This window comes from Cygnus olor, chromosome Z, assembly GCF_009769625.2.
Source record: "Cygnus olor isolate bCygOlo1 chromosome Z, bCygOlo1.pri.v2, whole genome shotgun sequence".
NCBI lineage: Eukaryota > Metazoa > Chordata > Aves > Anseriformes > Anatidae > Cygnus > Cygnus olor.
In genome coordinates, this window is record NC_049198.1 from 59,637,505 (window position 1) to 59,665,493 (window position 27,989).

The 27,989-nt window shown below is 38.3% G+C and overlaps 1 protein-coding gene across 11 annotated transcripts in view; it reads right to left on the reverse strand.

Moving 5' to 3' along the window:
• MCC (MCC regulator of WNT signaling pathway) overlaps window positions 1-27,989 on the reverse strand; it is a 200,412-nt gene that overhangs the window by 22,611 nt on the left and 149,812 nt on the right. For all 11 annotated transcript variants that reach the window (XM_040541678.1, XM_040541684.1, XM_040541688.1 and 8 more), the window contains 8 exons: window positions 27,006-27,212; window positions 16,774-16,920; window positions 16,369-16,458; window positions 15,556-15,704; window positions 13,621-13,761; window positions 11,677-11,777; window positions 8,989-9,172; window positions 1,876-2,110 (listed from right to left, as the gene is read on the reverse strand). In XM_040541678.1, the coding sequence (XP_040397612.1) occupies window positions 1,876-2,110; window positions 8,989-9,172; window positions 11,677-11,777; window positions 13,621-13,761; window positions 15,556-15,704; window positions 16,369-16,458; window positions 16,774-16,920; window positions 27,006-27,212 (1,254 nt within the window). The remainder of the gene's footprint in view (window positions 1-1,875; window positions 2,111-8,988; window positions 9,173-11,676; window positions 11,778-13,620; window positions 13,762-15,555; window positions 15,705-16,368; window positions 16,459-16,773; window positions 16,921-27,005; window positions 27,213-27,989) is intronic.

The window sequence follows — 27,989 nt, forward strand, 5'->3', positions numbered from 1 at the left end:
TTCTCTTGGGACCAAAGCATGCAAAATGTAGCTCTGACTCCATGCTTTTTGTAATGCTTTACATGCTGAAGAAAGGTGGGAGTTTTCAATTTCTGTAGAAGGAGAGCACTTACTAACAATTCCTTTTCAAGTTTTGACGAGATTGAGTTTTTACCATATCCCCTTCAGAAATCTAGAATTTTTCTGCAGTTGTGAATTCCAGCAAAGTACAGCAAATGATAATCAATGAACACTACTGTCATTTTCTCTGTGCCTGAAAGAACTGAAGGTGATGCTAGCCACATGTGTAAGATGTGCATCTATTCCAGTATGCACTGCACAGAAACAATCAAGAAGAAAGATGACTTCTGGAAAAAATTCCTGCATTGAAAACACAATGTGCTAGGTGCAGCCAAAAGTTATGGGTGGACACCTTATGTCAAAAGCAAGTTAGATGATTGTTTAGAGAATTAAAGGATTACCATCACTCAAAACTGTGCCAGAATTAATATGGAACTGTGGGTGTTCTCGTCAAGTTAGGGGAATGCATGGGCAGTAATCACAAGGGAGAGCTTTGCAGTTTGCCCTTACTAATTGGTTTAAAAATAGAGGCAACAATAGTGTACAAGAGGTTTCAGTGAAGATCTGGAGGCAAAAGAAGAGAAGGAAGTGTGATGCCTGAAATGTACATCTAATAATCTACAAATGTCTTTCAGTACAACTCATATAACTTTCGTTATGGGGAATATATTCCTGTTGGCCATAATATATTCGCAATGTTGCTTTTTAAAACTTCTGACTAGTATCAGGTAGTTTCTATTTTTCTTGACTACAAATACCACAAGTATTATTGCAAAACTATATTGTCAGTAGATGGAAGGGCAGTGCCACTAAGAATATAATTGTCATTACTATGCCACCAGTAAACCAGCACTAAGAGACCTGAAAAAAATCTATAGCTTTAGGAACTTATAAAGCTATTAGGATTTGCTGCCCCAGATGACACTCTTAACTGACACAGTAGTTGACTGCCAGTAGTTGACTAAAATATGACTTGCCAACAAGCAGAAATTAAACTTACTTGAACCGAACCAAAACCAGACAACTTCCAAATGCAGACACGAGGTTACATTCCTTTTAATATGATGCTATGTTTTAGTTCACCTCTCAATTTACAAATACAATACAGAAATCAGGTTTAAAGTGCTATAAGTTGTGTACCTGGTGAGTAAAGACCAGTTTGTCTAGATCCCACCTTTACAACTGGGCATGCAAACCAGGCCAAAAGGACTGGAGTTTTCTCCTAAAACCTCTGTTCCTGTTAGTCATTACAACAACTCTTTGCTCCAGCTGCAACCAGAACTACTAATTGCAACACGCTGTCTAGAACAGCTCTGGAGTTGTGACTGCTTAAAGCACTACGGATGATAGCTTCTGACAGACCATTCTTCCTCCCACAGCAATATTAAAAGGAGGGAATTTGTTTTGCTTCAGTTCACAAATATTTAAGATGCACATTTGCATGCAAGTAAGTGAAATAATGAACAGGCTCTTGGGAAATGCTGTATCACGCTTTTGGTCACCCTCAAGCGATTCAACTGCCATATCTCTTAGAGAGAGCATCTGGGTTGTCAAGGAGAACATTCCAAGTTTAGAGCCATGGATGAAGTCTTCGCCTAATTCAAAACACCCACATCTCGTCATTGCTAATGCACTGCCTTCTGTCACTTTCTGACTCCTGGATTTTCAGCCCTGGTTGTTCGCTTCAACAAAGTAACCCCTTGTTACCCAGCAATCCCTGTAAGTGCCTCCCATGTATGTGACATTCTTAGTTTGTTTTGTAGCACAGGGGCATTGTCAGCTATGCAGTTAGCCTGGTGCACATAATCAAATTACCTTCATTGCCATAAGTTCCTGCATCAAGACTGCATTTTCCAGGTCTAGCCTCTGGCTGTCTCCACGAGGTTTAACGTCATAACTAAGGGGGTCAATGTGGATACTCTCCAGCTCCAGCATTGTTAGTTTCACTGCTGCCCTGTCATTTTTCAACTGTTGGATGTAATCCTTCAACCGCTGCTCATCCTCCTTTGTAAACTCTGTATCACAACTGCTTGCAGTTGAGCTTGTAGTACTAGAAAGAGAAAAAAACAGTATTAAAAATTAGGAACAAAATTTGTATTTTTATATCACTCTCCCAATACTTCAGGAGCACGTGAGCCTTACTTAAAAGTTCACAGAAAGGACATGTAGCGTGGACTGGATGATGCAATACTCAGAAGGTGCAGAGGGGTGTGCTAAATTCAGAAAATAAATTAATTCTCTAAGCTGCATGAAAGAATCAGATCATGTGACAACTTCTCTGAAAAGCCAGATATCTAGTGAGATGTAACTGAATTACTTTTTATAGAATGGTGTCTTCCGAAATGAGTCTTTTCAGATTTCTTAGCAATACCCTAGCAGAGCAAGTTTCTCTCTGCTGCTCAGCCACTGAGTATTCATCTTCTTTGGGAAGAAGCATCTGATGAGAAAAAAGAATCAGCCCTCTCCTCATTTTTATCTGCTGATGGCAATACCAGTTACCATGTCACGTATTTCTTAACAGACAGTTATAGGAATCAATCTAAGAAAAAATCCACTGGCAGATACCAGGTGCTAACATCTTTCTATCCATGTTAAGGTAGATTCCACAGTATACTGACATTTTTTTAGGTCCAGAGAGGCTTAAAGTCATAATTCAGCAGGATTTTAAATAAAAAGTCATCATCAGACTTGCCAGAACTTTTCGATGAGCATGGTTTTAAACAAATGACTGCCCATTAGCCTGCCCCACAATTGTTTACAAAGAGATTACAGAAGGGGATAACTAAGGTCTTGGTAAGAGCAAAGGTGTCTCAGTGCTGCCTCCTCACCAACAACCTTGCCAATGCTGTAGGGAGCCAAGACCGATACAGCTGTAGCATTCCAGGGCTCAATACAGTTGCACTAACACTAAAAGGAAAATAAAATGCTGTGTTGTTTCTATAACCTCACTCAAAGCTGCCTGCTGTCTCCTGAGGTCCTGTAATCAGCTGCCGGGTGAGGAATAAGTCATCCATTAACTGTGTTTGTCTGGAATGCTAGATGATCTCAGTTATCAGCAGGGGAATAAATCACTTTCTGTATCAAATTGCACTGCTGTTCAACATTTTTGTAGGAAGAAAAAAAGCCCCACCCACTACATGCTGTGAGAGTCAGGATGATGTCCTAAAATATCTTATGCATGTGAAAAATGGAAAGCCTATGAAGATAGGCTTGATTTTTCTCTTTTCTTTCAGTTCTACTTCAGCTAAAGCTGCACTGATTTTTAAGTGCCTGAAATAATTGCTAATCTTCCCACACATTCCAAGCACAATCTTGGAGGACATGGAGAGTTGGCTATCTACAAAGATTTCTCAAAATCTTTCCCCGTCATGAAATATTGCATTACACTTCTTTCCTACAGTCCTCTAACAATTTCCCATTATTCCTTTTATTTCTTTTTTTTTTCTTCTTCTTTTCCCTTACAGGTGCCACATTTACCACAATACTGGTAAACTGGTCTTTGCTTTTGTTTTCATTGATTTTCATCTACCATGAAACACAAAACACCCAGTACCTGTGCTGCACAGAAACTCTTTCAGTTTGAAACTTTTTTTTTGTCATATGTGCTCTTTATTAGAGAATCTTGAAACACTTCATAAGCCTTGCTTTGCTATATCCACTGGTACCCCTCAGAAGTAGATACTGATGTAAAAATCATGGGGGTAGACAATGTGAGAAACATTTAGTTCTATACTGAAGTCATGTTGCAAGTTTCCTCCGCACCCAAAGACAAAAATTGCACAGCTTTTCTGGATTAAATGTAAAACAGCTGTTGCTGGAGAAAGGACAACTTTGAAAGTCTACACAGGCTTCAAATCTTGGACACAAAGAGCTCCTCTTAGTTTTTTTTTTTCACTTGTAAAGGAAAGAAAATCTACCTCTCCTGCTGGGAATGAAACATAAGCAAAAATGTTGATAAGTCTATTGTTGTGTTGGGTTGAAAATCATACTGGACAGTCACAGATTTTGGCCCTTGCACGGCTGTGTAAGTATATCTTAGGGGAGAGCAGTCCAAACTAAGGAAGACAGTCTGGGTTGCTGCCAGTGATACTCAGGCTGCTTTTACTTCAGTCCTGGCTGCCTGCCTGCCTGCCTGCCTGTCTGCAGCTGAGCTGGCTCCTCCAGTGAATTGCTAGCAAGGTCTTCTTCTTCTTCTTCTTCTTTTTTTTTTTTTTAATAAGGTGAAGGGAGTTTAATGGGGAAGTTGTCTCAGCCAGCACAATGAGGGACAAGAACCTTCCTTCTACCCCTGCATTTAGCAGCAAGCCCCCCCCAGAGGCAAGGAAGCAGAATGGGTAGCAGAGAGGCAGGGTGCAAAGCCCACTTTGAACAGTTGTGAAATCAGGACTGCGTCATGAGCAACTGCAACAGCACTGCAGTGTTTCTGAACTCCCACAGCACAGCTCTGCCTGGGTGTGTTCCCCTAAAAGCCCTACCATACGTCTCTCCACAGACGTAATGCTAGTCCATTGCTGCTCTGTTGAAGGGTCCACAGCTGGTGAGCACATGATCCTGAATTTCAGATACTGCTTTCCCTTCTAATGGCAGTCAGGACAAAGGAAATTAGACCAACAGAATGCAGGCTGGTATGGTACAATGTGCAGTTTTATTTGCTGGCTTACGTGCGTATGTATCTGTTCATCTGCATGTGTGTATATAGTAATACAGTACACGGATATGAACAAGTCTTCTCCCCAAAGTGTCACTGAGCGAATAACTTTTTTATACTACAGAATTTTGTCCATAAAACATTTAGTTAATATATTAATAATCAAGTTAATAAATAAATTTGCAATTCAGCAATAGTGCAGATAATACAAAGCTGACAGAACTAAAATAATGCTGTCAATATTGAATCCGCAATACTTGCTTGAATGTCTACACACAACCTTACACTTTAAAGAATAAATTTGATGGGTACAAAGCACACATAAGCCAGCCATCTTCTAGGTGAATCCTGTCGCTTGAGATCTGAAACAGCACAATGCCGAAAAACAGTAACTTTCAGAAAAACTGAAAAATACTACAACCAGTGAAAATACAAACAACAGTACATAAGGCTAAAATCTGAACCCTTGGTGAATCCACCCTCATTCTTTCTGAAGGACTGACTTAGATAGACAGATAGATGTTACATAGATAACATTAAGATACCTGTTACGATATTTCTAAATAACTTATTTCCACATTTTAGACAAGATAATAATCTGAAATTTTTAAGATTTCTTATCTGAAATCCCAGGTGATTCTGATGAGTGGTAGAGTCTGTTTGGCTGTGTCCAGGTATTCTGTGACACTACGTAATACTGACAAGGATTCCCTTTGCATATAAGAGAGAAGATTTTGCCTGCTGTGAATCCAGATGTAAGGTCAGGGTCACTAGCAATGCAGGGAATAAACCCCATCATTTTCATCTGGTATCACATTTGCTATTCTTTTCTTTTGTTTCCCTCTTTTTTTTAAGGTGCAATCTGTCAAGTCTTGTTGGCAATGTTCCGCAGTTACTTTCTGTCCATTAAAGCAATTATGACTTCAAACTACACCACAGACCTATTTCTATTTTCAAAAATTAATTGGCAACATTGTTGTGCTGCTGCCAGTCAAATGAATTGAGATGCTTGCTATTATTTTTATTCACTTCACCAGTAACAACCTCTGCAATGCCCTTTCATTTCATTTCAGTTGCTCCCTTTTACAGTCTTTAAACGCTTGTCACTGGTGGCTCACCAAGCATTTTTTCTCAGTAATGTGTTCAGCGATTTGACATTCACAATCACATTTGAAATGCCAAAGCTAAAGATGGGTCAACACTTCCATTATAAGTCCCTATTCTACAGGATTTCAAACAGCAGGGAGAATTATTCACTTGTCACAGTTCTCAGTGAAGGAGGGTTTTCATCATCTCGTCCCCCTCTACTCACTTGGTTACAAAGGGAAAAGGTAGCAATGCGTATCTGGAACTAGAAGCCTGCAACACTACAGCAGTTACAGCAAAAGATCAGTCTTGCAGATTCAGAGTACATTTGCACCACATGATGTAAAAGTGTTTTCATTTAAGTGCAGTGGTCCCCAAATGTTGGTTCACACAGCACTCACTAGTAATGTGGGCTTGTTCTACTCCCCAGTTTTATAGACTGACAAGTTCTTTAAGACAAATAAAAAATGTTAAGCCTGCAGGAACAGTTAGAAATCCAGAGTGTGTCCTCCTATCTTTGCATTGATTGCTATTGCAGTGGAAAAGAAAAGGAAATGGAAACCATCAGTATAGAAGAATCACAGAGGGCTGAAAGTCTGTGCCGATGGGATGTCTGGCTAGAGCAGCAGGGAGCCAAGCGACAAAGAAGCACATATGCATGGATTGAGAGAGCTGGCAATATAGGCAGGATAACACCAAAAAACACAAGAAGGGTCCTGGAGAGAAGAGAAAAAAGGATCCAGAATGACAGGGAGAGGAGATTTAAAGAGAAAATCTTAAATTCTTTAAAACTGAGATAGCACATTCACTGACATAAATACAGAAAGCGTCTGCCCTTTGAACCAATACAGATTTTCCATCTATGGGTTGCCACAAAGGTGTCAGGTGTCTGTAAGCTGAAGAGGGAATGCTTCTCTTCTGAGACAAGATCACAGGAGTTAGAAATCTGAAAACACCTCTACCGTATCATTTGAACACAACAGAAGGAAAGAAGATGATTTGTATTTCATGCAAGAGCTAGAGTTTCAGAAATGTTTTCAGTAAACTTTGTGTTTAGAAAAAGAAAAATCACACTGGGAGCACAGGGAAGTGGGAGGGGCAGAAATATCTAAGTGCTGATCAGATCAAGATGTCCATGTGAAAAATTCCTGACTTGCTCTGTGCCCCTTGGCTGAATGAAAGAAGTTTTCTTTTCCTAGGTTCCACACATATCAAAGCAGACAATAATTGTTATCTTATTCAGTACAGTATCTTGCTTCAAACCAGAAAAATTTATCCTACAATGATAATGACTCAAGCTACAAGATACCCTCCTTGCAAGAGAAAACATTTACATTTGCACTTTTACATTTCATTCCACAGTTTATACTGTTGAAATTTGAAATCTTATGCCATTTTAAGCACACTCTGCTGAAACTTCATTGATTGAACCAAAACGTTATATGCACACATACACATAGTGCCAGCTGACCTCCAAAAGTTCACTGCAAACAAAGAGCATGAGGGATGATTTTCATTACCAAACACATACACATTTCAATCATCCTCCCCCTCAACAAAATAAAAGTGATGTTCAACAAAGCAAGGACTGAAAATGCTATATACCTACAAAATGCCACCAGCAAACAGCTAAGAGAACAAACACAAAAACAGCACCCCTTCACCCCCTCGACAGTTTCCACCTTCTATACTGGAAACTACACATTGTTTAAAAAGCAAAACAAAAACAAAAACAAACAAACCCAAAAAAAACCCACAACCCACCCACCCAACTAAACAAAAAACCCCATGAAAAACAAAACCAAAACCAAAACACCTATGCCTCAACTACATACTAGACATCTCACAAGGAAGAAAAACACTGAGGTAGTTATGAACCAGTGAAAATGACCCTTTTAAACATTAGAGTGGTAAAGAGGATCAGCTTGGGTAGAGATATTGCACATGTGGCCACTTGCAACGTGCTCAAATGTAGCTGTAGATAGGGCATAAGTGCACATAGAGTAAGGCAAGTCAAATACTTGAAACAGCTTTTTGTAACCTTTCTAAAGTGGATCATTTTTGCACGAAGAGTGATCAATGTGTTACAAGTACAGATGCTGCCAATATTAATTTCTGAAAAAAAGATACAGCTTTCTTGGACTGATAGATCATCATAAGACTTCTTGAAATAAAATGTTAAAGTTTATCTCAGATTTGGACCTTTTTGCTGATTTTTTAGCTATTCCACGCTAGTCACAAGGCAGAAAATAAGATCCTTTGGAGGCGACATCAGCAAGAAAAGGAAATGATATAGTACTAAAATTTCTAAAAGTGACAAAAAATGACAACATTTGAATAAAGAACTGGCTCTGAAATTGAATTAAAATAAATTTTTAGAGTGGATCAGAGAAACCAAAATAACTTTTAAAAAGACAAATGTTCATCTATATTTATCCAGGATGCTTGCCAATTTTGTATCCATACACATGCACGCATATTCACTGCACATAGTACAATTACACTGCAGGCAGGCAATGACTCAAAATGAATCTGCTAGCAGATGTATTTGAACTGGAACATTGCTGCAATAATAGCTCATTTACGTTTCATTGTTTTACAGGTCTTCAGAAAAACTGCAATATCCATCCCTTTTCTGGAAGAATCTGCTCTGTTGCTCACAGTGCTCATTTGCTATTTAACATGCAGAGGAACAGCATTGGAAGTAAGAATTTTTAGGGGGCTAAAGGGAAATGAGAAGTGAGAGGAGGTGTTTCAAAATGAAATGGCTGGATTTGCAACATTTAGGAAACAACTCTTGAACATTCAAAAAACCCAGTGGGAGCATACTTCTGATCTCTGTTTCTCTGTACATACATGCTATCTCTATACAATAGATATGAACAAGGATTACACAATCCAAGTTTCAATAAAACAGCAAGAAAGTCACTGAAGTAAAACAAATGTAATGGTTTTGCCCTTTATGAGGAAGATCAAAGTCTCAAATCACCCATTTGCAACAAAACCTTCTGGCTGCAGTTGCTCAAAGTCTAAAGACAATTAGACCACTGAGCCATGACAACTTAAAAAAAAACACAAAGCAACAAACTCAGTAAACTGAGGTGAAGAAGGTAGCTGAACAAATATAATAAAACATAACTTTTGGCCTGAAATCAAATGCTTGGGGATTAGGAGAGCAGATGAGTTGCAGTTACCTTGTGTGGCTGTTGGATGAGAGGCTTTCCCAGGGCTGCACGCTACAGCCAGTAATTGCATAGGCTCCCCCGCAGCTCCCATCTAGTTTCATCAGCAAGGCTTTTGCTGCATTCTCAGCTGTTTTCCTGCAGTCGTGAGCTCTCTTAAGCATCTGGGTGATGTTTTCATCACCTGTCTGGTCCCCTAGTTTTCAAACAAACAAACTGTTTCAGAGCTTTGAGGAGGGTGGTAAAAATTACAGCAAGAGTAGAGATGTTTCCATGCATTCTCAGTCTATACCAAGATAATGATAATAAATTACAGATCTGTGATGTAAAAGCAACTTCACTTCTGTGTGAGCATCAGTGATAACTGGGTTTCTGGCCTGAATGAATCCCCTTCCTCTCCATAAACTACAGGTACTTGTCTTAAGTGACCTTAGTGAGCTCATCAGTTTGTAAGGGCATGCCTTGCACATAAGGGTTAAGTTAAGAGTCTCAAGTTAATAACACAATGGAAAACCACCAGGCTAAATTACAACTCTTACTCCAAGCAGTTCACTGCTGTTTCACAGCACAGTCATTTCTAGTGCCCTTTCTCAAAATGCTTTTACCTCAAGCCTTTTCCACCTGGAAGGATTGCTTTACGGTGTACAAGCAGCCTTTCAGAGTTTACAAACACGCATACCAAACCAAAAGAAAACTAGCATTGTTGTTTATTGATTTGCTATAATTTCTAGTGACCATGCAGCTGCTAAGCCATCCTTTCAGCAGTGGCAGGACAGAAATCACCACAGTCACTACTCTTGTAGTCCTAACTGCAGCTGGAATCAAATCTGTAAAGAAAGGCAACCTTGTGGCTAAACTGAAAGTCTGAACAAACACACAATATATTCAAACTTTAACAAATGCAATGCAAAGATGTCATAGAATATAAACAAACAACAGCTTGCTCTATGTCAGACTTTCATTTCATCCTTATTTGAGTCAAAGACTAATTACCCATACTTCACACTTGCTAAGTGAAGTGCATGCAGTAGAAATAACTGTAATGCTCTGTTAGGAGCAGCTGTATGTGCACAGCTCTAAGTGATGCAGAAGCACCTTCCATGCATTTCCACTCATGCATGTTGGTATAAAACTTGTCTGCTCTTCAGACGAAGAATCTGCTATTTCATCAAAATGGTTTTTAATTAAATTTCACAGTTAATGAAGGTACACAAACCAAACACAACCTCCTCCAAAACTGTGTTATGTAGCATGAAATTGACACTATTCCTATCACAGGGCTGTAACTGATAATGCAATAATTAATAGTTCTCAACAGACACCTATATAAAAACACCTATATAAAAGACACCTTTTCTTTCATAAAATGCATGTAAGATGATGCCCTACTCAAAACTAAAATATTTCTCCTTTCTAGGATTTCTGTCACCTATGTGGCCCCTGGTCACTTTCTGCAGGAAAACCACGTTGTGAAGAGGAATGACCAGACTCTGGAAGAAAGGTGGGTGAAAAAATCAGACATCCACTCTGCTGTTTTTTGCATGACGTACATTGTACAGGCAAAGTCAGCTGCACAAAGGCCTGCTTGTAGTACTAGAGGAGACACAAAATAAGCTGAATGGTTAACAGTACAGCGACTGTGGGATGAGTGCATCCAGCCTTCTGAAACTACAGTCTGTACCCATCAGTCTTGTGGCTCTAAAGCCAGATGGTCACTTCGCTCCTAAAAGCTTTTAGTTTACATTTCAGTGATTCCTGAGAAGCTAGAGCTGTAAATTACTGTCTCAACTGTGCAGCTACTATGCCTCAGCTGAGCATGCAAAGCTATTCTTCCCTCTCTGAGGGCTTCCCCTCTTCCTACTTGAAGACTACTACGACTACCTTCTCCTAACAGTAAGAGGAATGAGACTAAAATGCAGATTAAGATTCTTTGTATAAATGCTTCTTTTATTAGTAAAGGAGAGACAGCAGTAATGTTAAATTCAAAACACTTCTGAACAGTACCCATGAAAGTGGTTCGCTCTATAAATTAGAGAATAGTATATTCGAAAACAAACAAAAAAAAAAAGCCAAACAAGACTCTAGCCACAAAATTATATCAACAAAATAAGTAAAACAAAGAACATAGACTAGTATCCCAGACAATACAGTAAAATAAAGTATAAAATTAAACAATTTCAGAGCAAAGGTGAAATGTAGAGTGAAAAACTAGAGATTTTTTTTTTCTTCTCTTAACTGCTAAGTGTTACTTTTGTATTTTCTTTATTCCAATTTTAAACAGACTATACTCAGCTTTGGGGAGGGGGTGTCAATTTGCTGGTTGAAACAGAATCTGTATTTGCAGTTACAATAGTAGTGTGGTCCTAAGCCACATGTGCTCACGAGTATCACTTAATTATTCCACTCTGTACAGTTGCATGACTGTAGCTGCCTCACCACTGCCAGAATAGGCACCTCCTTGTGATAGCACACGCAGGTTAATTTAAATTGCTGGTGAATTTTATGATTTCATTCCAGGCTCTCTCTTAATTTTCCCCTCTTCTTTGGGTGTGTAAAATTATTTACTTAGTCAAAAACAAGAAAAGCGCAGAAAGCCTTCTTAAGTGGCAGGTCATGAGTTGACATGCTGTTATAACTAACTCTAACGCTAATGAACGTGGAAAAAAATACAATAAATAAAGTGACTCATTGAAATCTTACCAACAGAACCAACTCCTGCAGCTCTGAACTGCCCAAGAATGAGACTCTGCTCACTTTCTGCCAGTGCCAACAGCAGCTCATATGCTTCTATGCACTGTTCACTGAAAGAGAAAGCAAACAACAGGAAAATAAATCACACAAAACATATCTATAATTTGGAAGGGAAAAATACCCGTGATCAGCAACAAAAGAGAGGTACCTGATGAACTACATGATTCCCTACCCTGAGTCTAGCAGCTGAGATATTAAAAGACATAACATACATGGCTTCTGTCACAAACACTCAACAGTCTCTCCTGCCTTCTGATGGTCCCAGGCTGGCCTCAAGTAATTTAACAAGTTAAAATGGAAGATAATGACCTGATGTGAGGAGGTCTCCAGAAGCATGTTTGAAACAGTTAGTAACATGACTGACGGTTGAGATTATTCCTTTGAGAAACTCTTTTCAGACCTTCCTACTACATAAAATGTAGTATTCTATACTATACTGTATAACAATACTATATTATAGAACAATTCTACACAAAGTATAGTAAGAAGAAAATGTAAGAAAAACACTTTTTTCCTGGCTGTAAGATTTTCCTCCATACAAGTCAAAAGATACTATGTAGAGTTGTGAGCCACTCATTCCTGTTGCATTTTAATGCTTTTGAGAACAGATACATGACTATACCTATCTGCAATTAACATTTCCTTATAATTTGCCCAAGGCTGACAGTAACAGAATGCATTCTTTAAAAGGTACACAATTTCTACTAGGACCAGAAGTGCCTGTTCCAAATTAGTTGCAGTCATAGTTGAGTAAGACCATATTTTTATATACAGTTTAAAGTAAATTTAGATACTTGTAATCAAATACCAAGCAATTCACCCAAAATTCTTACTGATTTTGGAAAGTCACTCTGAATTACTTGGAGTGACTCTAAAGTCATTCTAAATTACATGGAGTACAGTAAAACTCCTTGGTCCACTGTTCTTGTGAAAGGTGCCAGACTAATACAGAAATACAGACTAATAGAATCACACAGAATCACAGAATCGTCTAGGTTGGAAGAGACCTCCAAGATCACCTAGTCCAACCTCTGACCTAACGCTAACAAGTCCTCCACTAAACCATATCACTAAGCTCTAAATCTAAACGTCTTTTAAAGACCTCCAGGGATGGTGACTCAACCACTTCCCTGAGCAGCCCATTCCAATGCCTAACAACCCTTTCAGTAAAGAATTTCTTCCTAATATCCAACCTAAACCTCCCCTGGCGCAACTTTAGCCCATTCCCCCTCGTTCTGTGCCTTAAGACCAGAAACAGCATACATAGCCCACACCTATATATAACTGAAAGGAATGGAACACTACTGCTTTCATAGGAGAGGTATTCAGTATTTTTGCTTAGGAAATGCTCTGCTTTCAGAGGAAATGTCTGAAGCTACTCATGATGGTATTTGGGCAATGGAGACACTGCACTTATGAATATGTTATGCAACTTAGAGAATCATGACACAGTCCTTCTCCTGCTGTATGACAAGAAGTGCTAGCAATGTTTATCAAGTATGATGAGTTCCTAGCAAATATCTGAATTTTTCATTCACCCACCTCCCAGATATAACTATCATAGTAGCTCTAGGTGTGCACAAAGGTACAAAAGATAAAATAAATTTTCCCAATCTCAAATGTTAATTCAGTATTTGAAAATGAAAAGGTAAATCCATATATAACTAGTAGACTGAGTTTGCTGATGCTGAACTAGGGCTGAGATACACTTGTACCAATAAGTTCAGTTATGTAGTTTGTCAAGTAGTTTAACCAACAGCACTTTTTTCAGGGAGGAATCAAAAGTTAAGAGCATTACTATGACACACCAACAATTTCACTCTCAGGGAATTCTATCAAGTCTCCTCTGCTCCCCCTTTCTCTGGCTAAGCCACCCTCTGCATAGGTACATACCTGTATTGCAACGCAAGCCTGAGAGCTGTGGCGTTGGACTCGTACTTTCCCACAAGCATGCTCATCCTCTCAGCATTGCTCTTGCACTCTTCCAATGTTATTGTCAACAAGTCATTCTGGGACTTCAAGTGCTCAATACGGCTGTTGAAAAGGAATTAATTTGCTTAGCTTGCAGGCGCTGTCCTGAAAACTCTAAAACAATTGTAATTTAAAACAACAAGACCATTTAAAAGAACAAGACCATTTGGTCTATTGACAGCAGTAGACCAATGATGACAGCAAAACTTATCAGTTCTGTGTCCCATAGCAAGAGCCAAGAGGGTATCTGTTTCTCTTTGGACAGCCTCTTCTCGTCTCTTTCCCGTAAAATTTACTAAGTAAAACATAACCCTGTGAAACAGCAGCAAGCAGAAAGCTGTACCCTTATTTTGTAGCCACAAGACTGCATAGGATAATTACTTTATTAACCTTTTCCTTAATCTTTCTGCCTCCATTCCTCACTTCTTGTTACCACATTTGCTTCTTGTTTTAAGTGCTGTATACATTAATGCAATGTGTGGGTGTGTGTGGGCATCATACAGCTACATAAATGTCCCTTTTCTTTGGACTGTTCAGAATAACTGTTTCATTTAGAGTACAGTTTAAGCCATGATTAAAGAGGTAACTTCCAAAATATGAACTGAGTTTCAGTGACACAATGAAATCTCCACAAATGTGGCAATGTTCAAATCGTTGGTCAGCTTGTATCAGAACTTAATTATAATATTCTTCTAAATGAGTTAAACTCTGAATCTGAAAATAAGGCTTCAGAATATTAGTATTATTGATTATTCTCACTGCTGCTAACAACAACACACATTAATTATTACGTCTTAATATTAATATATATATATATAATATATAGTATATTAATTATACTGTGAACAGACAAGTAAATGATTTCAAAGTTTAGATGGGTAGCTAATAAAGAAATCAATGCCACCATCAACACTGAAATCACTGATTTCTTAACAAACACAAGAAAGAGAAGGGCTAGGATACTATTTCCTCAGTGATCAGAATGAAGCCCTGACTTTCCCAGTTGCTAGACCTTCCGGATGCTTCACCTCCTATTTCTTCTCTGACACCCCCTGTAATGACACAATGTCAATGCAAAATTTGTGCAGAGAATAAAAAAAAGGATTAAAAAGAGTGTAGTACTATTGGAACAGGAACTACGAGTAACAGAGATATTGTACTGATCAGACTGAATTTGAGATAGCTGTGGGGAATAAATTTGACATAGCTGTGGGGAACAAAGAACTTTGAAGAACTCTGAAACATGATTCTCATGTTCCTCATTCGCAGTTTTTGATCTTATGTGCCAAACAGGTCATTGAAGCATTGGCTTTGACAGAGCTTACTGAAGGATAGCGGCAGTATTTTAACTGCAACACTGCAACAAGAACACTGCAATCTTTCTTCTGCAGCCAGAAGTCTATTTAATGGTATACATGCCACACCATCATGTATCAGTACATCTATTGACATGATAATGATATAATTCTGCTTCTTCAGGACAAAGCAAAGCAAGCTATTTCCAGAATGATGGATAGTAAGTAACGGAAATTTATAGCATTGATGTGTTTTATGGAGAAGGATGCTATGCTATATCTACTTGGTTGGCCATAGTGAAGGACACTCTACAGTGCAAACTAGCATAGATGAAGGCACTGTGCTGCTCTAATAATAGATGACAAAATTGTCATACTCATGGGAAGAGTCCTTAGCATATGATTCAATCTTCTCTTCATCAACTACATTTCATGCTTATCTGCAGCTGCCACAGTTGAGCTTGGACTGAACTGTGAAATATTCAAAAAGAGAAAAAAGTAGCAACTTCAACAGAGCTAACAGTGGAAAACACAACTGAGCACATCTAACTTTTCACCTTACCTATTTAATCTCTCTGTCTCCACTTCAAACTCTCGGATTTTACTTTCAGAGATAGCAGATCCATGTGAATAAAGAGTCTGGAATATTTCCTGGATGTTTGAGCAGTCTTGGAGGGAATGTGCCAAATGTTCAGCCACAGTACTAGACACCTGCACAGGGTAGTTAACAGATTATTGTGAATAGCAACCAACCAGATTCCTCTCAGAGGTAGTCTGAATTGAGAGCTTGGTTTCTTTGCTCACCTCAAGATATTCATTATTCGTTTTTTACTATGAATTTTACATTCAGTAGAATATTTGTAAATTTCTACTCTAAGAAGCTATTTTTATTTAAAAGTCTACCAACCAAAGGGTGAAGCCCATTATTTAATGATAGATTTAAAAAGCCTGAACAGCAAGCTATTTACTTTCTTGAAAGCTTAGCAAAATGTCTGAGCCAAGCTCTTCAGTGAAACAAATATTAACACACAGTAGTAACAGCATTGTGGATTTACATTGGCATTGCAAAGCAGAATCTAGTTCTCTGTTGGTTTGGAAGTTGTGGAATGCAACTAGTCTTTTCTTGAGGAGTTACATTTTGGACTAACTGACTCCAAAATTATCCCCTTAACGTTACTCGGGTTATGATTTCTAGCCAACAGTCATGAGAAAACGAGATATTGACATCAGGTGAAATCCTCTCCATTGAAATATCTTTCTCAATATAACTTTTACACTTTCTTCAGTTAGCTCATATTTTAATTTAGTAAGAAAACAGTGCTAATAGAACACAATTCATCTTTAGAAGATTTCATGAGTAATTATTGCTCCTTACCCCTATGCTGCTGATTTCTGATCCTAAGACAGGTCTGTCAGATGATGAAGACTCTGATCTTGTCTTTGACAACTTCACTCTTTCAGCAATCTAGAAGTCAGAAGAATGCTGTACAGCTTACACAGGAACCATGAACATTATACAAAATGCATTTGTTCAGTAGCCATATTTACAAACCTGAAGTAAACTACTGTAGAATTGACACCTGTGTTGTAACTGAGAGAATTACAACCATTGGCACTTTATTTCTTCCTGCTGCTGAAGTTCATGGGCCTGCTTAGGACCCCAGAAATTTCTCAAGGGATTCTACATATTTCCCAGTTAATTATACCCCTGCACAGCAGCTAAAGGAAGCCTGCTTCTCACAGATGATGTGAAGCACAACTGAAACACACAATAGCTCACCTTGGCTATGGGAATGTCATTGCTACTGCTGCTTGTGCTCAGCTCTCCCGTGCTGGGGTTAATGGGTCGATTTGCAGAAGTGAGACGACTTGGACTGGATGGGCCTGTTGCCTGCACACTTTGCAAACGTGTCTGCAGTTCCCGAACCTAAGAATAAAACGAAGTTCCATTTTACCAGTCTTATGGTTTAAATAGTTCAGGCAATTTCTCATCATTCTAGCCAAACCTTGGCTTGAACACAGACGTTGTATTTTGTCCTGTGGTGGCTGCCAAGTTTTCATGTGGGAACAGATGCACGGACATTATTTTAAAACTTCATCGTTGTCAAGTTTTTAAAAACTATCTGCCATGTGCAATATGCAAATGTAATACAGTAGAGTAATTACTTTATGTTTCATCTTGTTTCATATAACCCCTTCAGTGTAGCAGTACTATAAATAATGAAATTATTCTCTCTGGTGTGAAGCTAATACTCTAGCCTTAGATTATGATGTCTAAACAAAAAACAAAGGTCATGTTGTTAATGGAAAGCTCCAGTGTTGAAGAAACTCTTGACATAAATATATCACAGGATGACTTTGTCACATTTAAAGGTCAAAAAAATTCAAACGCTAATCATGCTTTCAGAACTATATCTAAATAAAGCTATCGTACAGTGAGCAATGTACAGAGAAGAAAATACGAGGAAAGCGCCCAACCAACAGTTTGCAGAAGCTCTCTGCAAAACACTGTTCAGCCCTCACAACACATCAGATACTTGAACAACTGACATCAAAAGAGTTTCAGGACCTGCAAGAGGAGGACCTGCAGGAGCCAAGGTGTACTGCTGAGCAAAAGATTATAGTGTTTACCTTGGAATAATTCTTAACAAAGAATAAACAGTCTGCTTAACACAACAATTATGCCACAAGGTAATGTGACAGAGCTCATTCTTCCCACAGAATAAGCATCCTGGTTGGAAACAAAGAGTGTGAGACAAGAGAAGGGGGTGGAAACATAAAAAGGAAGTTTCCCTGAATGTAGACTGTTTACTTTAACATGCAGGTTTCTACATGCATTGTGTTAAAACAGTCCACCTGCAAAACAGAACTTGTGAAAATTTACCAAAAGTCCAGTGAAAGAGTTCAGTCTATTTGATAACCCCATGAAGCATGAAATAGCCCTGATACCTATTCTATAAAAATGGTGGGATATCCAACTGTATATAATACTTTCACACAAAGAACAGATTAAGCAAGCTGACAAAGCAAACCTTTGTCAGAAAACATCAAAGTTGCATTAAAGCTTTGGGTCTTCTTCAGCTATAGGTTCACTAAGTGCACTGTCAGTGCTTCAGCAGTCTCTGTTTGAAGGAGTGGCAGTCAGCACCCTCTCTGCACATGTACAGATCCCTTCAAGCTACTACAGAGAGGAAAGAATTCAAGCTGGAACTCTCTCCAGTCACCAAACTAGTAGTATCTTACATCTCCTACAATCCCCCATAGTCGGCTTCTACTTTCCTGAAGAGTCCCATTCCCTCTGCCTCAGAATTTATGCAAACTGAAGGTCAGGTAGTCTGAGGACTTCCTACAAAAACGACAGAATTTTTAGGTAGGTGCAAATCATGAGGAGGAAAAACAAACAAACAAACAGAAACAACAATCACAGATTCTTTACATAGCAGAGTAGAACAATTGCATGTTCCTAATAAAAGGCTGTAGGGGGCAACAATAAGAGCACATTAAAGCTAACTGCACTCATAACTTCACTGTTCAGCCATGGAGGAGTGCTACACCTTAAACAAGGTGAAGCCAAATAGCTCCTGCGATCTCTCTGGTAAAAAAGAAAAAAAAGAAAAAAAAAAAGTGAAGTATACAATACCTCCAAAGGAAATCCCCAATGAAGGAAATTTACTGAAAAATTGATGCGGGCATATGTAATTAGACTTAAGATGTAAAACTCTGGGACATCATAAAGTTAACAGCGAAGTGTATAAAGTGCACATTCAGAGCATCTATCTTCTACATATTCTCAGCTAGGGCCTCCATTGTTCATAAAGACATATATAATTTCAACATGGGTACAGCTGTACTAATGCAAACCTTAAGGACAGAAGTGCTGTACTGCTGCAAACCAATCATTTTAGCCTGCTGATATGCATAAAACTGAAATAAACCATGTATGTATGTTTATACTTGCAGATGTGGTATGCCAGTGCAGACAGGATCTGTACTGTGGCATTAACACTCACTGGGAAAAAAAAAGCAACCCCAAAATTTCATTAAATCAAAATCACATTTATTATTATTTCTTTAAAGCCACGCTATTCCAAACTAAATTCCCAAGTGCTTAAGTTAAAGTATTGCTTATAAGAATACAAACTGGAAAATCAGTAGGAATGCATTCTTCTTAAAATCAAATCCCTGTCTTGATGTCCAACTTAAAAATTGCTAAAATATTTACCTATGCCTAGAAGCTAGCCCTGGAAGATTTCAGTCCAAACATGTGTAACATTCTAAATGTAACAGCAACCAGGAAGCACAGTATTGAAGTTGATTAAAATACTACACAATCAGTTACACCAAAATTTAAAGCTACCTGACGTAAGGACAAAATTAGATAAAACTAATGTAAATAGGTTTCTTTTAGTTTATGTTTAATTATTTATTTTATTAGTGAGAAGCAGTTATTGGCCACAATTACAAAGGCAGTTATTCTTTATGGATATCTAAAACAATATTCACAGAAGAAAGAAAAATGAACATAACTGAGACTGTAGTCAGGCTAAGCTTTGCTCAAGAGAGCATTTATAAAAGAAAACACAGAGCACAGCACATTTATGAATTCGTGCAAGTCTTTGCTTTAATACCATATCACATAAGCAACCACAACTTAAAAAAGCATGATTAAGCTGTCTGCTTTCTTGATATATTTACTGATTCAGGCTTTCATCTGAGAAATTACATACTAAATGAACTGCTATAAATAACTGCACTAACTTTAGCAACACTGAGTACTGGATGGTAATTCTCTAAAGGATAACAGAACAATTTTGTCTTACCTGCAAAATCACTGATTTCACAGTTCATACATTCAATGAGTCAGAATCTCATAAAGGATTGCCCTCCCCCCCTCCCCCAGTCTGCCCAGAGACAGCTTGGATAACTATTTCTGGTCACCAAAACCTTCTCTGTAAATAGAGCAGTATGTAGAATCTCCTCAGAAGGTACTTTTCCACGCTAGTAGTAATAATTTTAATGGAACACCAAAGAACAGGAATCAAGAAAAAAAAAAAAGAGTTTAAAAGAGGTATCTTCATTGGACTGGTGAATGCATGAGTTATGAAAGGACAGGTTTAAAAGCCATGACTAAAAATTGTCTGACCACCTCATCTACCATCTTGAGTCTTGTCACCGTCATGATATAAATTATTCTGAAGGATTATTTTTTTTAGTAGATAGAAAGTAATTGCAGTACTGCACATGGGACACAATAAACACTTGGGAACAGATGAGAGAAGAAGGGCAGATCTTACAGGAAACGAATGACAAAGTTGGAAAAATCCAATGGGTTAAGACAAATTAGGCAAAAAAAAAAAGTTCTGCTAAAAGACAGGAAAAAGTGGATTTGTGAGTTGGGGAGGAATAATGTGGAAGGGTTTAAACACAGATTTCTTATGTCATTGCGTCATATTTAGTTTAAAGATGGGAACATCCAGAAGGATTATCAAAACTGCTATAAAGTCCTAAAATTCTAAATTGAGGTGGAAAGTGGCAGACAAGCAGATCTAATTATATGATCAGAAAAAAACAGGCTCAGGAGAGACAGAGGTTAAAAAAAGGAGAAATCCAAGGAAACACCTGCGAAAACCACAACTGAAAAAAAAAAAAAAAAGAGGGGAGGGGGAGAGATCTGAACAGCTTGAGAAAGCCAAAAGAATTATAGAAGTAAAGAAGTGGTAGAACCTTGGAAACATCAGCAGAAGGAGCATTAAGTGAGACACAGGGCAACAGAGTCATTAGACTTCAAAGCAATAGATAGCCTAGTTACCAATGTTAAGTCAAGTGCAAACAGATGTTCTCAGGTCATTAATATAAACTTACATGACTTCACATTTTATTTATTAATTTGGTATTTAGCAATTGCTCAGTTGCATTTCTATTTCTTTTTTCTTAGAAAGCTGAGAACTGGAGAAGGAAATAAGGAGAAAAAGCATAATTTGTGTACCTTAAGGACTAAATAAAAAGACAGCAAAGATAGAAGAAAAAAGGGGGGTGACATGCTACAGTGATGTTGGACTTACAAAAGACTTCAAAATTGATTAAGAAGCATCAGGGACTTGTTTGCAGAAATGAAAAATAGGTTATAGAAACTACTTTAGTGGAACCTGCTCATTGTCTATAACCATAAGTCTAAGAAACATATTTTACTCTTTGTGTTTTACACATGCATACTCACAACTACATGATTTTTTGGCATATCCTAAGTAAAAACCAGAAATTATCCATTTTTACTCATTTCTGCATTCAAAGGACACCTGCTGCTTTTGTTCCTAAACCAAATAAGAGGCATGCCTGAGATTCTTTTCTTTCTACTCTACTTGGGACCTGACTCAGTATCTTTGAACCCTTTATGTAACATAATTGTTTTCTAGCATTTTAATACCACATCATTTTTTTCCTGTTATAAACAGGAGGAACATGAAGTACAACAAACCACAGGAAGTGAGTATCTCTCCCACTTTCCATTTTATTTATGCATGCTGCAAATCTGTGGAGGAGAAGGTGGAAAATGCAATACTCATGTGATGACTCAAGCTGCTCTGAGTAGTGAGGACCTTCCCCACCTTGGGCACCCCAGAAACATTCACTCATGCCTAGGGCAATTGTTTTCAGTCAGATGTAGCTTCTCATAAATGTTTGAACAACCATCACCAACAGGCCTAACAAGGCCTGATTTCCTACAAATTGTCTGTTTTGGTTGACTGAATATAGTAGTCTTGAATTGCTGTAAGCCTGCATCATACAAATATGTTTCCTTGTATTTAGGGGAGCCTTCTCAATGAATTCTCTGGAGCTGAATCAGTTCAGATGAAGCATCTACAGAATCTCTCTCCTCTACAAAGAGATGTAATTTCAAGAAATACATAAGGATTTAACTCACTGGAAGCTCTACTCCTCTGGCAGGACTGAAAATCAATCCACAATTTGAAAAATTATTTTGAGGAGCAGAGAAAGGGAACAACACACAGACACATAACTGTCTACGGGAGAGTAAGCACACTGTCAAGGTTAATACACACAAGATTTTTAAGTATCAGGAGAATTTACAGTGCTCCATACACGTTACCGGGTGCTCTACAGGAGTCCCTCACACTGTGCTCCATGCTGATCCATGGGAAGGATCTGGGTGCTGCACCTCTTTGAGGGATGCGAAGCACGGAAATACAAGGATGTGACACTGGGTGCAAAGGCTGGATCCTGAAAGCTCCAGGCACAAACTGGAGAGTTCTGACCCAGGCTAGCATACAGTGGGAACAAGCACAAGTGAGAGCAGTACACCTATCTCTTTTCCTCATTTAATTTTAGATTATTCACTGAGCTTTTCCATACAAGCTTGGAAAAAGAAGAACAGCTTGCATTCTACTTTAATAGCTGAGATCTTGCTGCGTAAACAAATACCATGCAACTGAAGGAGGTGGAGAACTGGAAATACGTTTCTGATGCTACTGCAGGTTTCTGGCAAGACTCAAGGTGACCCAACAGCTCAAGGATCACTTTAAGCTGTGCAAGCTTATAATAACCTCTAAAAGCCCACAACATATCGGCGTTCTTTAGCAATCTGGAGCAATGCCTTCTGATCCCAATGTAAGCGATGCCAAAAGAAGGAGAGACGAGCTGCTCATGCCAGCTTTGTGTCATCTGAGAACAGTGTGGGCTCAAGAATGCCTGCATGGCCAAGAATCTGACTCGTTCTGTGGTCTGGGTAGGTTTCAACTGCTTGCAAGAATGAAGTATCTTGGGAGAGCCCTCATATTAAAACAGTTTCTTGGAGCAGGAGCAGTCTGGGCAGCTGGAGAGATTACGCACTAAAACTGCGATTTTCTATACTACTGTGGGTTATATTTTCATTAAGGTCTTAAGTCAAAGATAGCTAAAATATTAAGTCTGTTTTTTTTTTCTGGTTAGTTTGGTGAATTTGGAGCAGATAAAAACAAACAAACAAACAAACATGACAATTGAAAGCATTTGATTAACTGCACTCTAAATTGTAATGGTGACATATGGTTTATGCAGAGAATAGACTTAACAGACATCCAGAGCTGAAACTGCCTTCTCATTTTAGACTTAGTTCTTCACAGCCTCAGGGAAGCTTGAACATTGCCCATGCTTATCACTTCTTATGCCAACACACTGCAGGGTACTGAACCATGGCACTACTAATTTGTCAACTTTATTTACTTATTTCTCATTAAAAAGAAAACTAAACTTCTATTCTGCAGTCATGATACAGGTTGTATGCTATACACACTATATATATTGCTCATCTGACTTGGCTGGTGGATACAAGGGATTTTGCCTACGAACACAAATACTACTTCTACTACTGCTTAAGCCTGTTACTATATGCCACTATATGCTACTATATGTAGCAGTTGTAAATAGCACTACTCTGATTCCAATTTTATTCTAATATTAATCCCAGGAGCTGGTACAGAAGTTCCCCAGCATCTTATTTGTATTACTGGATTCAGAACTTTGATAAATTTTGTGCTGGCAAGCAGCTTCCAGGGCACAGACCAGCCCAGATCTAAATAAATTTTATTTTTAATATGGCAATATCACGCAGAGGTAAAATAAAACTCTGTATTATGAAATTAGCTACACTGCAGGCACCCTACAGAAATAAGCAATTACCTCATTTACTAATGACCTGTGAGAAACAAACTCTTTATGTATGTTGTTCCATAGCTACTGCTCTAGAAAGCAGCACAATCTGTTAACTGAGCACATTAAATACCTAATTAAATTAAATCTCCAACAAGCCTGAGAACAATGTATTGAAAGCACTCTGCCTGATTACAGACATTGGTCTAAAGTAACAGACCTATTGATCTGGCCAACTTCAGCTTATTTGCTTCATCCAATTTAATTTGAGAAGAACAATAACTAAATTTTAGTTGGATCTCCTTTTCTACTCTCCAGGGAAATAATCTGAAGTGACTCTGAGTTCAGGTAACATATAGAAAATATTCAATAGGTCACAGAAAACATTTATTTTGTTGCAACTACGGACACAGAGTTATATTACAAATGCAAATATGGTTTCCAGTACAACAGTCGCATAGTGTTGCTGCCAGTCTTATGTCATAGACTTCTCCAGTGGGGGCAATAAACCAGTTGCTCTGCGAGTTCAGGATGATATTAAAAAGCATATTTCAATAACGTCCTCTGTAGGTGCAAACTAAGTGAAAACAACTGAAAAAAACCCTGCCAGCTGGGCCTGAATACAGTTTGTTTGATTTTATTATGCACGTGCCAATCCAACATTAATTCTTCACCTACTGAAAGGTTACTGCAAGGTATCTATCCAATCTATCCAAGAAGAATTTCCTTAATTAAAAAAGAACCAACTTTTATACCAACTTGTTCTATACTCTACACAGCTCACAATTTTTACAGAGCAGCTTAAGACTTACCATCTCCATGGTCAGTGGTCCAAACACAATTCAGATCAGTACTGTCACCCTGCTGGTACCATCTGAAAACTGTGCTAGCCAATTACATGAAGCAAGTTGATGTCTCAATTCTGTGTCCACCAGAGATGCTTCCATAGCAGACACACATTAGTAACGCATGCAGCATCCATGCTCACACCTCAAAAAGACATGCCAACAACTACCAGATCAACACTATTAACACACCACCTTTTCATTCCGAGTCACTGCCTTTACAACAGAAATTGTGCACGAATTTCATAATATAGCCAGCAGTTGTGTAGTTCCACACATGCTTGGGTCACTGGGAATTCCAGTAGAGTCTGACCAATTCAAGCATTATCCACATACACAGAACTAAACAGCATTTTCTTCCTCATCTAATCCAGTCCTCTGCTATTGGTGGCAAACAGACAAAATACTACAGTTCTGTGCAGAGATACTAAACCTAACACTAGAATTAAAGCAGCTGTATTAACCAGGTGAATTAAAAGCATTTTTTCTTGTTTTGTTTTTCTTTTGATACCTTCCTAATGTCCTGGCTTTGACAGGTATCTATACAGTGATATGTTTCATCATACAAACATATATTTAATATTTTCAAACTCCATTTTCAAATTACTTACTCTCTCCTTACTCTTTCTTCAGAACCACAATCCTCTTGTCTGTTAGACACTTCATAGTCTAATTTCTACCTAGTAGCCTAACATAGTTGTGGATAGTTTATATTCGTTTTTTCTTGCTCCATTTCTGTCCCTAAACTTGAACAGCCATTAGCTCCCACTGTTACTTGCTTTCTCCAGCACTTGAAAAGAGAAATCATATTCAGATTTTGCTTAGCCAGGTTAAACAACACAATCTTTTAGTCACTTCTACAAATAAGCTGACCATTTTTAAGACCATCTTCTACATCTGTTTGTCAATTTAAACTGAATCTTTTTAAGCGTAAGAGATAAAAACTACATAAAATATTACAGATCGGATCTCACCACTCTTCACACAAAGTGCAGCAGTCTTTCCATTCTCTTCTGGAAATATCTAATCTGGTACATCATAGGTTTGCATTTTCCTTCATGCATCAATGGCTTATTCACATGCTGATCCCTGAGGGTACAAACATCAATTCTGCACCCCCTCCCCACCCCCATTTTAAATTTATTTTAACTGAGGAGCTCCTGGTTGTCATTATAAATTCATTATCAATCTTTTAAACCCATGAACTTCTACTTCATACTTCTCAAAATGTAATCCTTTTTCTACTAATTCTATCCTCAGAGGCATCTATTCTTTTCTTGTATGATATCCCAATACTGATCTACATCACCTCTAGTGCCAGTATTTGCATTTCTTTAAGTAAATTTCACAAGCACACACTTCTGTTCTTTTCTCCCCACTCCCTGCAAAACTCCTACAATGTGCATAAATACTACTTCCATAGCTCAAGGTGGTACTGCCTCTATTCAAAAAGAAGTGTCTGTCTAAGATCAGTCCAAAAATGTCAGGACTGAAAACTACTTACACTTATGGTATATAATAGAAATGCATTTTACAGAAAAGTTGGAAATGGTTTTGCTTTATGTAACTTAGTATTAAGAGAGGCTAGAGAGTTTTGCAAAGGTAATTTGTGTCTTGGTATCTGAAAATTTGAAGTCTCACACAATGCAGCTTCATGCTAAAATGATACAGTCACTACAGAACAATGTTGTTTCAGAAACACTGTATTTGCATAAAGGGTTGCTTTGCTGCCACGAGGTAAAGAGCAACACTTCCTGTAATTTTGACAAGGTACAGTGGTCTAAATTGTTACCCAAACTAAGCATGAATTTTAAACAGCCATATTTTAATAACAAAATTATTTGATATCTCACTAAAACTCTGCAGATATAACAGGGACAAAGTTAACTTATTATAAAAGTAACAGATGTTACGGTCATGTTATCTTGATCTTTCTTTTCTGTAAACAAACTTCCAGTTTTCTTACTTAAGACTTCACACAAAGCACAAAGCTGTTATCTGAAATAGCAGCACCATAAAACTTAGACAGGGAAACAGAACATGGCTGGGACTACACATTGTTCTGTTCAGAGAATTATTACTCAGTGACAGGAGTCCTGTTCTTTTTCTTTCTCCTAATCACAAATTGAATTCCCATCAAAAAAAAAAAGCAATATTTGTTGTTTACAGGAAAAAACATGCCTCACAGGAAAATTCACTAAATGAACATCTGCTTTCTCTATCGACGAGTTACATATGCTCCACTGGAGATGAATATCAGAATTCCTGCTAGCACATGCTTTCTGACTTCAGGTTGTTGTACACCTTGGCTATTCATCACATACTCTTTTTCAATAATGTTCAGGTTTGTCCTAGCTCTGTCATTTATATATCTCAGCTTTAAAAACAGAAAACACTTAAATCAGTACTGGAAGCATGACGGAAGGGACACTTGCTCTAATGACAACATTGCACAGACTAGTTTTCCCCTGTAAGAAGTAGTGATCATCTATGCAGTGTTCAGATAGTCATAAGGTCTTACCCTTCTACGCAATCTGTCTCTCTCTTCACGAATAGCGTTCATGGTGGCCTTGGTCCTGTTCAGCTCCTCCTCTTTGCTGCACAGCATGGCAGTGAGGCTCTCATTCTCTTCCCGCAAGCCAGCAAGCTCCTTTTCCCATCGAGATCTCTCTTCAGACAGATTTGGATAAAGGTCACGTCCCAGTACACCCTCGATCTCTTCTACTGTCTGCAAAAAATACAATCATAAAAGAGAAAGAAGCAAATATGATTGAACAAGGCTAATGATACACAGCACAAAAGTGTGTAGCAAACAACTATACAATTATGTGCAAGCACCCAGTCCCACAACACCATTAGTTTGCTTCTCTTGTTCGGTATTAGGAACAATCATTTTATTAAAATATTTTGTATTGACCAACACCAAAGCCAAGAGATGTTTTAGGTGCAAATTGGCTCTATTACTTTTGTAATACCCACAAATGACAGCAGTCCCTGTTAATTTCATATCAAAACATTTTAAAACAAATTAATGACTACTTGCTATAGGTAAGCACTGAGCTTGTTGCTTCCCTGCCTGGTTAACAGGCAGAAAGCAGCAGCCTGTCCATACCCTGTGGTTGCATGTGAAGGGCATGGGGCCTTTCTTAACACCAGACCAACTCCACGCAAAAGGCAAGGAACAGAGTACAGAGCAGAGGACTCTTTTTTTCCCATGTCCCTGAGCATATTCTCTCCTGGAGGGGACAGAGAAATAAAACAGACATTGGCTAGGCTTACACAGTACCCAAAGATTTTACAGCCCTCCTGCTGTCTAAAATAGGCTGGGTTACCGTGGGACTTAATGCCTTTTAGGATGTTCCATGCCATTCCCTCATTCACAACTATGGCTTGTAGGCACCATTCAACACAGAAGAGATGGAGCAAGTTCCACTGGCTGGAACTGACCTACATGCACACACCACTAGCAAGTCAACACTGCCATGCATAAACTTTTAGTCTTCAG